The sequence below is a fragment of the Geotrypetes seraphini genome, chromosome 9 (assembly GCF_902459505.1).
Source record: "Geotrypetes seraphini chromosome 9, aGeoSer1.1, whole genome shotgun sequence".
Taxonomy (NCBI): Eukaryota; Metazoa; Chordata; class Amphibia; order Gymnophiona; family Dermophiidae; genus Geotrypetes; species Geotrypetes seraphini.
This window is the reverse complement of record NC_047092.1, coordinates 14,390,536-14,406,400: the sequence shown is the minus strand read 5'-3', so window position 1 is coordinate 14,406,400 and position 15,865 is coordinate 14,390,536. Positions and strand designations below refer to the sequence as shown.

The following is a 15,865-nucleotide window of genomic DNA, read 5'->3' as shown; positions in this document are numbered from 1 at the left end:
GGACAAAACCTCACTTGATTCCTTCTGAATTTCTTGTACAATTATCAAGAATTGCAATGAAAGAAAATTATTTCATGTTTGAGAAAGAAATATACAAGCAAAAAATGGGAGTTGCTATGGGAGCGGTTTTCGCTCCCTCAGTGGCAAATCTTTATATGGCAGATTTCGAATCCATTTGGATCGATCACTCACCTTTTTCGTCAAAAATCTATTGTTGGCTAAGGTACATAGACGATGTTCTGATGTTGTGGACAGGAGAAGAAAAAGAATTAAAGTCATTTTTTTCCTGGCTTAATAGTTGTGACTCCAACATAGTTTTCACAATGCAATATTCAAAATATAATATAAATTATTTGGACGTGACGATCACACAAAAAGAAACATATTTTGAATTTGACGTTTACACCAAAGAGACAGATAGAAACACGTTCTTGTCATATCATAGTTGCCATCCTGTAAGTTTAAAGCAAAATTTACCGTTTTCACAATTTTTACGGTTAAAAAGAAATTGCTCTACTAAAAGAAGATTTACATTACAATCCAAATTACTCATAAAAAAACTTGAAAATCGTGGGTATCCCATTAAAATCTTGAAGAGAGCTTACAAAAGGGCAAAATATTACAATAGGGATTGGCTAATTCACAAGAATATCAATAAAGAACATTCAAAAGAAGAAGAAGAAATAATGACTTGTGTAATGAAATTTTCAGCATATGGCAACAACATAGCTAAAATATTGAAGAATAATTGGAGAATTATGCGAACCAACACTATATTTAAAGAAACAGAATTACGCATAGCATTTACACGTGATAGAAATCTTAAAGAAATACTCTCCCCAGCAGATTTTAGAGTCAAACTGAGAGAAGATAATCTATTACCGAAAGGTTTTTTTAGATGTGGTAAATGCAGCGTATGTGAAAATATGGTACAACTAAAAGAGTTCACCAGCCAGAAAGACGGAAAAGTCTATTCTATCAATTACTTTCTCACTTGTACCACAGACCACATAATATACGTGATAACATGCCCATGTAAGAAATGGTATGTTGGCAAATCAATAAGATCATTGAGAACACGGATCATCGAACATAAATCTAACATTAAATGCAAGAGGATCACTGCACCTCTAGTGGAGCACTGTAACCAATTACAACACAGTTTCAAAGAATTGAGGTGTTTTGCAATAGACCGGGTGAAATCAAACCCACGAGGAGGTGATAGACAAAGAACCTTACTACAAAAAGAATCCCGTTGGATTTTCAATCTAGGCACATTAAAACCTGCCGGTCTGAATGTGAATATGGACTGGAGTGTTTTTTTCTAATCTAGTGTCATAGTAGCAGTTTCAATTGAAAATTATTGATTGTCCCTTTAAGATACACAGGGGTAGTTTAATTGACACGTCTATATAGCGCATGCGTTGGCGTTCAATTCTTGCTAACGCCATTTTGATGAAGTCGCTACAAGCTATCACAGTGAGTACACGCTTTCTTAAAAGTCATAACAAAATGTTTTTCATTAAGTGAAATACTTTTCTCTGTGTTAACAGCAATTCGAGAGACCCCTGAAGAAGCCTTGATTTGGGCGAAACGGGTCCCGTTGGGCACAGAGCGCACACTACGAGGCATAATAGAAGCCACCGTAAAAAAGATAAGTGCTTTATCTAAAAAATCACTGTTCAACATTTAGCACTTGTTTCTAACAGCACTATTACGATAAGGTGGAGCTCAATGATTGATACCCTTGCCTACAAAAACCGTTTGAATAATCTTTAATGATCAACGGAGTAGGTATCTGAGAGCTCCACAAAATAAAGCTATACATTTTGAAGTACCAATCTAGATCTGTAGTCTGGTGACTGACATGCGACAGGTGCCCGCTTTGTAGGTGAATGCCGTCGCAGGGTCAGTCCCTTAATTATTTATTAGAATTTATTTACTGCCTTTTTGAAGAAATTCATTCCAGGCAGTGTACAGCCAGAATGGTTAAAGCTACAGCCTCAGCACCCTGAGGTTGTGGGTTCAAACCCCACGCTGCTCCCTGTGACCCTGGGCAAGTCACTTAATCCCCCACTGCCCCAGGTACATTAGATAGATTGTGAGTCCACCAGGACAGACAGGGAAAAATGCTTGAGGACCTGAATAAATTCATGTAAACCATTCTGAGCTTCCCTGGGAGAACAGTAATAAATAATGTGAAAAGTTTCAGCCTCTGATAACCAGAGCTGCTATTGTGACATCATAATGCCTCAGTCCACCAATAAGAGCCAACCTCATCAGTGATGTCACAATGGCTTGATTGTCCTATACTTAACTCATTTTCACTATTTCAAGATTTCTAGAGCGGTGCAGTGGTTAAAGCTATAGCCTCGGCACCCTGAGGTTGTGGATTTAAACCCACCCTGGGCAAGTCACTTAATCCCCACTGTGAGTCTGCTAGGACAGACAGAGAAAAATGCTTTAGCACCTGAATAGATTCATTCTGAGCTCCCCTGGGAGAATGGTATAGAAAATTGAATAAATAAATAAAGAAGCAGAACAGACGAGATGAAACAATGCTATATTATCCTCTCTTTTCTCCTTCGGTGAAGAACTCCTAGCTAGGTGGTTACCCTTCACTGAATTCTGAGGGGAAATATTGGTGGAGTATGATGTTTGAAGAAAAAGATAAAATTGAAGCTCACTCCTTTGCTTTAAGGAAAAAGAATTTGGGTTTCTACAGAAAAACTTCCATTTGAGAAAAACACAATCATCCTGCATTATCCCTTTGGGCTGGTTCACACTTTATTGCCCCTCTTGGCTTCCCCTCCCCACCTGAGATTAGAGCACCGACTCGGGACATTTCTCAAAACACTGGTTTCAAAATTCTTGACGCTTCAGGTCCAGCTTTGGAAGGAAACAACGATCTCTTGCTGAGCACAGTGGCGGAGTAAGGGCGAGGGGGGGGGCACCCCTCCCCCCTCTTGCTGCGCACACATCCCCTTCCCTCGTACCTTTTTAGCTTCTCTGGTGGGAGCAGCATGCTGCCCACGTTGGTGTCAGCTTGGCCTTTGACGCCGCATCCTAGACGCGGGTCCTGGAAGTGCTGTCAGAGAGAACGCCGATGCAGGCAGCAACCTTAAGAACATAAGAAACGCCTTCACCGGATCAGACCTTGGTCCATCTAGTCCGGCGACCCGCACACGCGGAGGCCCAGTTAGGTGCTCCCTGTTGGAGACTCGGATTTCCCGTATCCCTCGATATGATTTGCAAGGAGGTGTGCATCCAACTTGCGCTTAAAACCCAAAACAGTAGTCTCTGTCACAACCTCCTCCGGAAGAGCATTCCAAGCGTCCACCACTTGTGCCGGGGGAAGTCAAGGGGCGCACAGTGAGGAGCGAGCAAGCGGGGAAGGGGACAGAGAGGAGGAGGGGCGACGTACATCCTTAAAAAGATGCATCTGGGACAGACCCCCCCTTCCCCCCGTCTTACTAAGCCATTGGCTGAGCAGCCTCTTAATGTATGTTTGTGGCTATCCTTCTGGTCTCATGTTGATGTCCTAAAAACCAGTATACAGTGGTGCCTCACACAACGAACTTAATTGGTTCCAGGAGCAAGTTTGTTATGCGAAAAGTTCATTATGTGAAACGCGTTTTCCCATAACAATACATGTTAAAAAAAATAATTCGTTCTGTAGCATAAAATATGCTAAGATGACATAAAAAAAGATAAATTTATTCCTGCTATGTGTGACTGTGGTATTCTGTTAGCATGATATTTCTGTGTAGCATTCTATAATAATTTGGCTTATTCAATTTTCTTGATAGTAGAGGGGATATATGTGAAGGGGAGGGGAGACAGGGGTTTTGTTGATCCTTGCTGTGTATTATAATCACCCCCCACATACTCCCCAGTACCTTTTTAATCATCCCCCCTCGGTACCTTTTTTAATTCCTCCCATCTTTCCCAGCCAGTGGCGTACAGGCCAGAAGCGCAGAGATCAGGAGCAATTCCTCTGCACGCCTGTGTGGGCCCATGCCGATCTCCGAATGGCTGCAGTTAGTTCTTGTGAGTCCCGCGAGAGCTGACTGCAGCCATTCAGAGATCAGCGCAGGCCCAGGCAGTAGCACAGAAGGCTTGCTCTTGATCTCTGCGCTTCTGGCTGGGAAATTTGCTAGACCACCAGTTACGAGTGAGCGGGTGAGATTAAAGTTGCAGCAGTGGTGGCTTTTTTAAAAAAATATGTGGCGGCGGGGGGAGGTTTAAAAATATGCGGTGGCGGCAGAGGCTTAAAAATATGCAGCAGCGGCGGCAGGGGGGTTTAAAATATGGGAGCCAGGCGGAGAGAGGGCAGTTAAGCGCAGTGCCTGCGCGGAAGGATGCAGCTCGGGCGACTTCGTTGTGTGAAACGAAGTTCGTTGTGGGAAGCAAGACCTGAAGTTCGTTGTGCGCAGCGTTCGCTGTGCGAGGCGTCCGTTATGCGAGGCACCACTGTATACTGTTTTATACAAAACAATTTGGAAAGGAAGCCCAGATTCCACCCCCCCCTTCCCCTCTGCCCCTTACCTGACAAAGTCCTCCTCTTCCTCTCTCTTGGGTCTGAGCTGTTTGGGCTGAGTCATATTTATCCAGTTTGGCAGGGACTTCAGGAGTCTGCTGATGTCATCATCCTTTGACCAAGAGGCGCTGATCACTAGTTTTTCCTCCGACTGAACAATCCCCCTGAGTGGACAACAATGGTTTTTAGGTTAATACAACTCGGGTTATGGTGTGAAACGCCGATGTACTTTTCCTGAAAGTGCGGCCACACGGCCTTTGCTTCTCCGAGCTCAACTGTGGTAAATGAGGAAAGGCAGAAGAGCAAAAAGATTGTGGAACCGATCGGATGCCCCAGTTTGTAGTTTAATAAGGGGATCATAATCAAAACTTAAACGCATCTATACACCCGCCCAAGTCCGCACTTGGATGACCTAAAAGTCAGGCCGCCCAAGTGCCGATCAAACCGACTTTCTGGATGTACCGCGGGACTTTTTAGGCCTCTGAATGTCGCTGTGTGCTCACAGCTGAAAGGGGCGTATCTGGAGGAGCGGTTAGGGCAGTATGTGGGCGGGATGGGGGCTGACCTAGACTTAGTTGTCCTGCAGGGCTAATCGAATGTTTTACTAGACATCCTGGAAGAAACTTCAACGTTGTGAGTTAGACGATGTAAAAACAGGTGCCAAAAAGGTAGCCAAAGTGACCAGATAACAACTGCAGAGACAAAGTAAAGACCCCCACACACTCCCCCAGTGTTCACTGACCCCCTCACACCCCAACAAAGATCAGAATAAAAAAAGTACATACCTGTCTCCAGAACATCAGCACATGATATAGGAAAGCCTAGTAGAGCTTCACAAAGGTGTCTTAAATAGCCTGGGGGGTGGGCTAGTGGACCATAGAGAGGAGGACCCAGGCCCATAAGACACTCTAACCACTACATTTATGGTGGAACATGTGCACCCACCAAAACCCCCCCAAACTCTACTGTACTGCCATATAGGTGCCACCTGCAGCCATTAGGGCTATTGGGGTTATAGACAGGTAAGTATAGTGGGGTTTTTTTTTGGGGGGGGCTCACCATAATCTATAAGGGAGTTCTGGTGAGATGTTTCACCCTTTTTGTGCAATTCACAGCAGTGCCCAGTAAGGTGCCCCACTGCTCTGTTGCCATGTCTGGGTGGCCAGTCCATTACAAGATAGGTCCCTCCCACGTCCAAATGGTCTAGTTCTGGGCATTTGGGACTTGGATGAAATTTTAGTTGAAAATGTGGTATAAAGATAGACGTCCTGGCGGTCTGGATGAACAATAGCCTGGACGTCCAGATAGACAATTTTTGGGGGAAAAATATGCGAGACTTTATTTTCGAAAATGGGCATTTTCCCACTGCCAACTTTGGGCGTCTCAGACTTAGACATATGTTGTGGTTATGCCCTTCCACGTGTCCAAATAACTTAAAAACAATCCATAAAGGGTGTGGACAGTCACAACTGACCCACATATTAAAAACCAAATAAGGTATAAAATAAAAATAACCCAACACTGGCCGTGTTTCAGCAAAATAGCAAACAAGCACAGCACTCTTAACTACTTGCATTTTTGGTGACTTTTATGCTTTGTTTTGGTTTTATTTGTTCATTTATTTGTTACAGCTATATAACAAAAATACAAGTATATCAATTTCAGACTTGGAGGGGCATAATCGAAAGGAACGTCTAAGTCCGTTTTCGTCCAAGTCGCAAGTCGTCCATTTTGGTGAAGGCTCTGCATGGGAAGATCACTCCTGCCCTGCTTCACCGCTAGACCACCAGGTAAGGTTCTGGGGACGCATGAGGGAGGCGGGGGTGGGTCAGAGCCAGCCGAAAATTTATTTGCGGGTTTTCACACTTCACGGTCCGGCTCTGCACCTAACCCCTGCGGATACGGAGGGAGAAGTGTACACCTAAAACATCTTTGGTGATCATTTAAAATATATTCTGCCTTGTCTGTTACACTGGACTGGGAAGAAAACTAGGCCACATCTTCCTACTGTGGAAAATTTCTATTTACATTTCGCCTTTTCACTGGAATACTGAAAAAAAAGAACCAACCCATCTGGGTCAACAAATTATTTTTTTCCCCTGAAGTGAATCAACAATTAGCTCGGTGGGAATCAGAGCATTTCCTGTCCTGTTTCTTGCTGTGATAGGTACAGGACCTAATTAGGCCTCAGCAGGAGCCAAGACCTGAAGGGAAGGGACTGACTGACATTGCATTCAAGTTGCACATAGAAGGATCGCATCCTTCCCTCCTCCAGTGCAGCTCAGATAGTGTCCACTGCAAACTCAGGGGTCACGCGATGCTCTTATCTCCGACACATGTTCTGAACATACAAGCAAATTGATTTTCCCAATTCTGCTGAGAAACATTTCCTGGGAAAGGCCTGAAGGAAGCGTGAGGTTAAGGAGCAAGACTGTTAAGAGAGTCAGCAGCCTTTGAAAATTATATCCTGGGGTTAGCCGGCTTGCAGTGTTTGCAAGGCTGCGTAGGGTCTGGAGACAACATTTATACTCTCTGGGTATAACAGATGATTGGATAGCATTGTCCATCATGAGGATTTTTAACCTCAAGACAGTTGTGGACATTGTAAGTGTGGCGGCATGGTTAAAGCTACAGCCTCAGCACCCTGAGGCTCTGGGTTCAAACCTATGCTGCTCCTTGTGACCCTGGGCAAGTCACTTAATCCCCTCATTGGCCCAGGTACATTAGATAGATTGTGAGCCCCCAGGACAGACAGGGAAAAATGCTTGAGTATCTGAATAAATTCATGTAAACCGTTCTGAGCTCCCCTGGTAGATAGAAAATTGAATCCTCTATAATAAAATCTTAAGTGCGCATGCGCACTTACGATGCCGTGATCCCTGCCACCATGATGTGTGCTTCCGTGTCGCACATGCGCACTGCCTGCCTTCTGCCCTAATCTCTGATGCCAGCTGGCTTCCTGCGCTGCTGCTGCCGGGATGCCTCTTCTCACCATGGACCAGCAAATGCAGCAGCCGCGGGGGCATTTGCTAGGCCGGGCCATTTCGATAATGTGAGGTGGGCCGGCCTAGCAAAAGCCCTGAGGCTGCCCGGGCTAGCGGATGCTGGACAGGGGAAGGAGGGAAAGGAGAAGGGGTACTACTGAACACGGGGAGCAGGGAAGGGGTGCTGCTGGACAGTGGGGAGGTAAAAGGAAGGAAGAAGGCCTGCTGCTGGACAGGGGGGGAGGTAAAAGGAAGGAAGAAGGCCTGCTGTTGGACAAGGGGAGCAGGGAAGAGGTGCTGCTGGACAGGGGGGAGGTAAAAGGAAGGGAGAAGGCCTACTGCTGGACAGGGGGGAGGTAAAACAAAGGGAGAAGGGCTGATGCTGGACAGGGGGTGTAGGGAAGGGGTGCTGCTGGACAGGGGGGAGTTCAAACGAAGTGAGAAGGGCTGTTCCTGGACAAGGGGAGCAGGCAAGGGGTGGTGGTGGACAGCCAAGGAAAGAGAGAGAGAAAAAAGAAAGAAAGAAAGACAGCGGCCAAGGAGAGAGAGAGAGAGAAAGACAGACACACACATCTATTCTAGCACCCGTTAATGTAACGGGCTTAAAGACTAGTGTATGAATAAATAAGATCTGTGTGATTGTTTGCAGAACTGGCATGCAGTGACATATACATAGATCACCTGTCCAATATTTTGGCGATCACTTGTACTGAGCACATTACACTTTTTTGACATATTCTTTTTAAACCTTATTTTAGTTTTTTTGAAAAATAATGCTATTAGAGCCTGTCTTATTGTGGTATTAATATAATCATTTCTAAGGCAGCAATAGAAATATTTTCTCCTGATCAGTGATATATACTGTAGTGAACTAATACTTTGCAACAAACATATCCACCTTGTTTCTTTTCCAAATTTTTCATATCAGTTGGCAATACAGAAGAGAGAAGCATTTTTTACTGTTAAACTGGACACTGAGTGGCAGATTCTCTAACATTGGCGGTAAAATCCAACAAGCCGCTTTCGCAACCGTAAATGTAACGATTTCAAAAAGACGAGTCATTCTTGAAAAACCACACTTGCAAATGAGATTCACGGAAAGGGTCGCCAAGTTTACTTGAGATGAATCGCTGGCGACAGCGATCGGCCCATGCGCGGAATGGACCACAGTAAGAGCCACACACGTACGCGTGTGCCGGGAAAAGCTACGCTAGAGGCATATCGTGTGCGTGCCTTATTGGAGCATAATATATGCGCTATTGGACGAAGGGAAAGAGAAGCAAACGAGGGCTTTCAACAAGCCCGCATAAGACACACCTTTAATACAAGAAAAAGGTTTCAAGGTTTATTAAAAATTTCTTAGATCGCTTAATCAAAAAGCCAAAGCGGTGTACAATAAAACTTTTGAGTTCTTTTTTTTCTTCCCCAAAACTACTATAATTTATGTGAATGGTGGTTTTTTTAAATCTTGAGCCACAGCCAGAAACACATGCCTGAGATGTGCTTTGCACAATGCCAGCATCCCCGGACCAGTCGGTAATTTTTGGTTGTCAAAACCAGCGCCGCGCCTGGGGAATCACCTGGTGATGATATATTGTCCATATATATTATTATTTTGGAAATCAATTTGGCCTCAAATAAATAGGATGATGGACAATCCAGTAGCCTTGACTTATGATACTATTTTATTTGGTACAACAATGAGAGCAAAAAGTCAAATTTCGTCACATAATAATAAACTTTTATTATTATTAACTGGAGTAGCAATTCAACAAATAACATTTATATAAATTTATATGATCTTAGAAATACACACTTGATTTACCTTCATGAACACTTTAAGTACAACATATCATATTTATATTCATATTTTATAATGTTCTAAATAATATGTAATTCATTTAATATGTAACTGGAAAAATTATGACAGATTAAGTTATAACTTTTGGTGGAATTCGGTATGCCATATATATAAAATGGAGCGCACAATAGCAACACAGAAAGGTTATTTTGGTCAATTTCTGAAGATTTGGAGACCATTAGCAGATTTTTGTAATGATTAATAACATTTTCCCATAATAAGAGATTTATTAAGTGGGGATGTGGGTGGGTATTATTTAATTAATAATGCATTTAATTAATTTATGCATTTAATTAATAATGCATTTAATTAATTAATGCATTTTTAAGTATTAGGTTAGAGTTTCTGAAATACGAAGGGAGGGCTTGGGGGGGGGTTATTTTATTTATATTTGTCATACATATTAAATGATTTACATATTATCTAAAACATTATAAAAATATGAATATAAATATGATATATTGTACTTAAAGTATTCATGAAGGAAAATCAAGTGTGTGTTTTATAAGATTATATGTATTTTTCTGATACACTTGTTGTAATATGAAAAAATGAATAAAGAAATAAAAAAAAATAAAAAAATAATTTTCTTTTATTTATTTATTTCCTCCTTTCTTCTCCTTTTTTTTTTTTTGGGGGGGGGCCTTGTGTTCCTCTCAGGGCTCATCAGAGTACAGGGCTCTGCTTGCATGGTATTTTGGACGATGTTGTTTGGGCCTCCCCAGTGGCACAGGGTTGGGATGCTGCTGGTTCCTTGAATATTCTTGTTTCTTCTTTATGATGCTTGGATGGTTTTGGTTGGGGGGGGGTGGGTTGGGTCTGGGGGGGGGGTGGGCGTTGGGGGATTTGTTGTTTCTTTCCGCATGATTGTATCTTTTTGCTGTGTTATTTTTGCTTCAATAAAAATTGCTTCACACTAGATGCCATCGTTAAAGGCACATGAAGAGTTCCTTTCATTAAGCTGCGCTAGCGTTTTTAGCGCGCACTGCAGATTAGCGCACGCTTGCCCCCGCGCTACGCGGAAAAACTAACACCAGCTCAATGGAGGCGTTAGCGTCTAGCGCGTGGCGGCTTTGCAGCGTGCACTAAAACCACCAGTGCAGCTTAGTAAAAGGAGCCCTAAGTTTTGAGAATCCTCCCCTGAAAATATGTATTTGGATAACTTGACCTAAGAGACCTTGTACTCAACTGAGTTAAAGAACTTAACATGCCATTTACACCATGTTAACTGCCAGCACAGAGCCCTGTGAAGGGGCTTTGAGGTATTTTTGCAGTTAGTGCACGGTAAACCGGGTGGTAAGTGCTTTTGACATTAGGAGGCATGGCATGAGCAGAGAGCATGGAAAGGGTTTGGAAATAATAATTAAATTAACTGCCAAACTATCCCTTGCTGTCCTCAGAAACTTTTTACGCCCTCCGTGAGGTCCTTGGCACTCAGAAATCTAGCCCTTAAATTACAGCAGGAAGACATGAAGCTGTCATGTACTGTACTGGAGTCCTGAATAGTTCAGTAAATCTTCAGAAGGCAGCATTTTGCAACACAGAGATATAATTTTAGGCTCTCAGAAATGATTTCTAGAGTCTACAGAGTAAGACAGATTATTATTTTTTTAATTTGGGGAAGATTTTTTAATGTCAGTTGGGAGTTGAGCTTAGCAGAAGGATCAGTAGCTTAATTTTGAGTGTTGGCTCAAGGGGGATATGATAGAGGTCTATAAAATAAAGAATGGAGTGGAAAGGGTAGATGTGAATCACCTGTTCACCCTTTCCAAAAATATTAAGACTAGGGGGCATGTGATGAAGCTACTAAGTAGTAGATGTAAAACAAACCAGAGAAAATATTTCTTCACATGTGTGATTAAACTCTGGAATTCGTTGCTGGAGAATGTGGTAAAATCAGTTAGCTTAGCGGGGTTTAAAAATGGTTTGGATAATTTCCTAAAAGAGAAGTCCATAGGCCATTATTGAGATGGCTTGGGAGGAATCCACTGCTTATTCCTAGGATAAACAGCATAAAATCTGTTTTATTACTTGGGATCTAGCTGGGTACTTGGGACCTGGGTTGGCCACTGTTGAAAACAGGATACTGAGCTTGATGGACCTTCGGTCTGTCCCAGTATGGCAATTCTTATGTTCTAATAGTCTAGGCTATGGCTTTAAGTTGTTATATGTGAATTGTATTTTCTGATGTATTTAGTGGCAGACGAAGACCAGATGGTCTATCCAGCCTGGCCACGCATACCAACCAATAACCCCTATATTCTTTCCTTCCGTTTAACAGATCCTCGGTACCTGTCCTTTGGTTTTCTGAATTCAGGCACAATCCTTGTCTCCACTACCTCTGCTGGAAGGGTATTCTATGCATCCAGCACCCTTTCCATAACGAGATATTTATTTATATTCCTTTTCAGTCTATCACCTTTCACCGTTATCTTACTGTGTGCTTCCATTGCTCCAGAGTCTCTTTTTAATTTACAAGGGCTTGTCCCCTGTGGAGAGAGTCGTTTCCATCATATCTCCCCTCCCCTCTCCTTCTTCCAAAGTACACTCACTGGGATCTTTAAACCTGTTCTATATGTTTGGAAGACCAGATATAGAGGGAACCAAAGTAGAAACAAATCTAACGACAAAGAAAAAAGCATAAGGGACCTTCAAATCCTGGGTAATAAACTTTCATTAGAAGACCCAACATGGGATGTGTTTCGGTGTCGTCGCCTGCATCAGGGGGGGGTCTATATTATCAAAAGGTAATTATTTGTTTGCAACAAATGTCCAAAACAAAATGAACCTGACAAGAGTAATACAGTGCAGTTTAGGGGGTGAAGAACTTATGCGCACGACAGAAGAGCGGGACTTGGGTGGGATTGTATGTGATGATCTTAAGGTGGCCAAACAGGTTGAAAAGGTGATGGCGAAAGCTAGAAGGATGCTAGGTTGCATAGGAAGAGGTATGGCCAGTAGGAAAAAGGTATTGATGCCCCTGTATAAGACTCTGGCGAGACCTCTTTTAGAATATTGTGCACAATTCTGGAGGCCGCACCTTCAAAAAGATATAAAAAGGATGGAGTCAGCTCAGAGGAAGGCTACTAAAATGGTGTGTGGTCTTTGTGACAAGAGGACAGACTTATGCGCGGCAGCCTCAAAGAAAGCGAACAGAATGTTGGGTACTATCAAGAAGGGTATTACAACAAGAACGAAAGAAGACATCCTGCCGTTGTATCGGGCAATGGTGCGCCTGCACCTGGAGTACTGTGTCCAGTATTGGTCACCGTACCTTAAGAAGGATATGGCAATACTCGAGAGGGTCCAGAGGAGAGCGACACGAATGATTAAGGGCATGGAAAACCTTTCATACACTGAAAGGCTGGAGAGACTGGGGTTCTTTTCCCTGGAAAAGTGGAGACTCAGAGGAGACATGACAGAGACCTACAAGATTATGAAGAGCTTAGAGAGAGTAGAGAGGGACAGATTCTTCAAACTTTCAAAACATAAAAGAACAAGAGGGCATTTGGAAAAGTTGAAAGGGGACAGATTCAAAACAAATGCTAAGAAGTTTTTCTTTACCCAGCGTGTGGTGGACACCTGGAATGCGCTTCCAGAGGGCATAATAGGGCAGAGTACGGTACTGGGGTTCAAGAAAGGATTGGACAATTTCCTGCTGGAAAAAGGGATAGAGGGGTATAGATAAAGGATTACTGCATAGGTCCTGGACCTGTTGGGCCGCCGCGTGAGCGGACTGCTGGGCACGATGGACCTCAGGTCTGACCCAGTGGAGGCATTGCTTATGTTCTTATCTCAATCTGCCTACTTTGGAGGAAAGGCGGGAGAGGGGAGATATGATTGAGACGTGAATGCGCATGAGTCGAGTCTCTTTCATTTGAAAGGAAGCTCTGGAAAGAGAGGACATAGGATGAAGTTAAAAGGTGATAGGCTCAGGAGTAATCTAAGGAAATACATTTTACAGAAAGGGTGGTAGACACGTGGAAAAGTCTTCCATTAGAGGTAGTGGAGACAGAGACTGTGCCTGAATTCAAGCGATCTTGGGATAGGCACGTGGGTTCTCTTAGAGAGAGGAAGAGATAATGGTTACTGTGGATGGACAGACTGGATGGGCCGTTTGGCCTTTATCTGCCGTCATGTTTTTATAAATAACCGAAGGTGTTTCACACTCTGCAAGATAAACCGAAACCATTGTCCATTTTAGTAGCTGCTTAAAGAAGTGCAGAAAATATCAGATAGTGGAACCGCCAGGACTTCTCTATGGATTTTTTTTTTAAATTCTTTAGCATTTATTGATTTTTTTAATGTGAATTTTTGCACTACCTGAATCCTGGTGGTATATTAAGCTTTTTAATAAACTGTAAAAAGTCCTTCGATATCCTTATTCGTTATATCTCCTTTAATTTAAACAATGAAATAGTTCACACATATGTAAAAGAAAGAAATGGGAGGCAGAAAAATGAGTGTGAAGATGAAAGAGGAATAGGATAATAATGACAAGACGAACACGAGAAATTCTAATTACCGTATTGTATTATAATTATGAAATATTTACTGTATTATATTGTTAGCTTGAAGCATATTGATTATGCATTGTTCTAAATTGCTTTAGGGCAAACTTCTCTTTGAGAGAAATGACTAACAAGCACAACACTTAACATAAAACATAACATTTAATGATATGGATGTGCATTTTTTATATATTATCTTTTGTGAGTGATTTATGTGTGATGGACCACCTCGGATCTTTGGTTGGATTGGCATCATACCGAGACTAATTTTTCTCCACATTTCACTTTTTTTTATATATATACAGTGCCCCCCTGGTCATTTGCGGTCGGCGGTTTGCAGTCCCCCCTGGTCATTCGCGGTATTTTCCAACCGCGAACCGCCGACAAGGAGAGGACAGATGAAGAGGCAGGAGAGAGCAGCCAGAATGCCGGCGAGCACAGGAAATCACTCGCTGTATGCTCCGACCTCCTCTTCCTGCACTAAAGTCGAGCCTTACCAATCAGGAGCTGCGTGTCAAAGCCCCACTCTAAATAAGCGATTCATGAAGTTTGAACCAACTTGAGATAAGTGATTTTTGTATTTTATAACTATTCAATTTATGCAGTGGACTCCTTTGTTGTTTTTTATATATGCTTTTTCTATTTATTGTTTTTTCATGTGTATGTTCGTATGTGTGGTATTCTTATTTTTTTAATGATTGGTGAAGTTAGAAATGATAATTGATGATATAATAGCAATAAATTTTGAAGATTTTGTTCATTCTGACATAGCTTTTGTATGAATTTAGATTGTGTTTTCAATAAGTGGATTCTTTGTGAGTATACACTTCTCCCTCCATATTCTCTGTGATAGGGGATTAACAGAGCCGCGAATACAGAAAAACCGCGAATAACTTTTTCATATGTTATTCACTGTTTTCTATTAAAAACCATCGTGAATATGGTGAAACTGCGAACAACATGGTGGGAGACCTGGCCTGTTCCTGAAGGAGAGGCCGGGAATCAGCGATTTTCTCTGTAAACGCTTGGAATCAGCGATTTCTCTATGCAAGCTGACGTAATTTGGGGGGAGGAGCCAGCAAGCTAAAAAACCTGAATAATCGAAACCGCGATTGCTGGAACTGCGAATACGGAGGGAGAAATGTATCTGCACTCTTGGAGCACATTTTCCAGGCTTAATGTATGTGTTTAAGATCAAATTTTCAAAAGAATGGGTATAAATATACATCTGTCCCCTGGTAAATAGAAGCACTAAATTTGATGGAGCAATGGATGAGTGAATTCAGATTAAAGCTTAATTCGGAAAAACCAAAATTCTTTGCAGCTTCATCACACCCGTTTGACACTAAATCATCACTGTGCATCAATAAACTCAGTTATCCTATTCAATCTACTATGAAGGTATTGGACGTGACATCGGACCAGAACCTAACCATGAAAGACCAGGTGGACTCCTTGGTTAGAAAGGGTTTTTTCACTCTCTGGAAGCTTCAAGCATATTTTGATGTTTCATCATTTAGGATTCTGGAACAATCCCTTATACTGAGTCAACTTGATTACTGTAATGTCGCCTATCTGGCAATTTCCCAGAAGACTATGCGACGATTACAGCTGGTGCAAAATGCGGCGGTCAGGTTGATTTTTGGATTGAAGAAGTTCGATCATGTAACACCTTCTTACCGGCTTCTGCATTGGCTGCTGATGGAGGCACGGGTGAGGTTCAAGTTTGGATGTTTTTGCTTTAAGGTACTATTCGGCTTAGCCCCTAAATATATAACTGACCTTTTCTCTTTCTCAACCAAGCTCACACTTGAATTTTGTTTCTCCACCGGTTAGAGGATGTCAATTTAAAAGACATCATCAACATCTTTTCTCACATCAGGCAGCGTTATGGGGTAAAGACCTGGAACAACTGCTTAAGCCAACTACTTATGGGGAATTTAGGAAAAACCTAAAAACATATCTGTTC

General features: G+C 42.4%; 1 protein-coding gene across 1 annotated transcript in view; it reads right to left on the bottom strand.

Annotated features, from left to right (window-relative positions):
* EXOC4 (exocyst complex component 4) overlaps nt 1-15,865 on the bottom strand; it is a 622,023-nt gene that overhangs the window by 109,596 nt on the left and 496,562 nt on the right. The window contains exon 13 of the mRNA XM_033958806.1: nt 4,549-4,704. Within this exon, the coding sequence (XP_033814697.1) occupies nt 4,549-4,704 (156 nt within the window). The remainder of the gene's footprint in view (nt 1-4,548; nt 4,705-15,865) is intronic.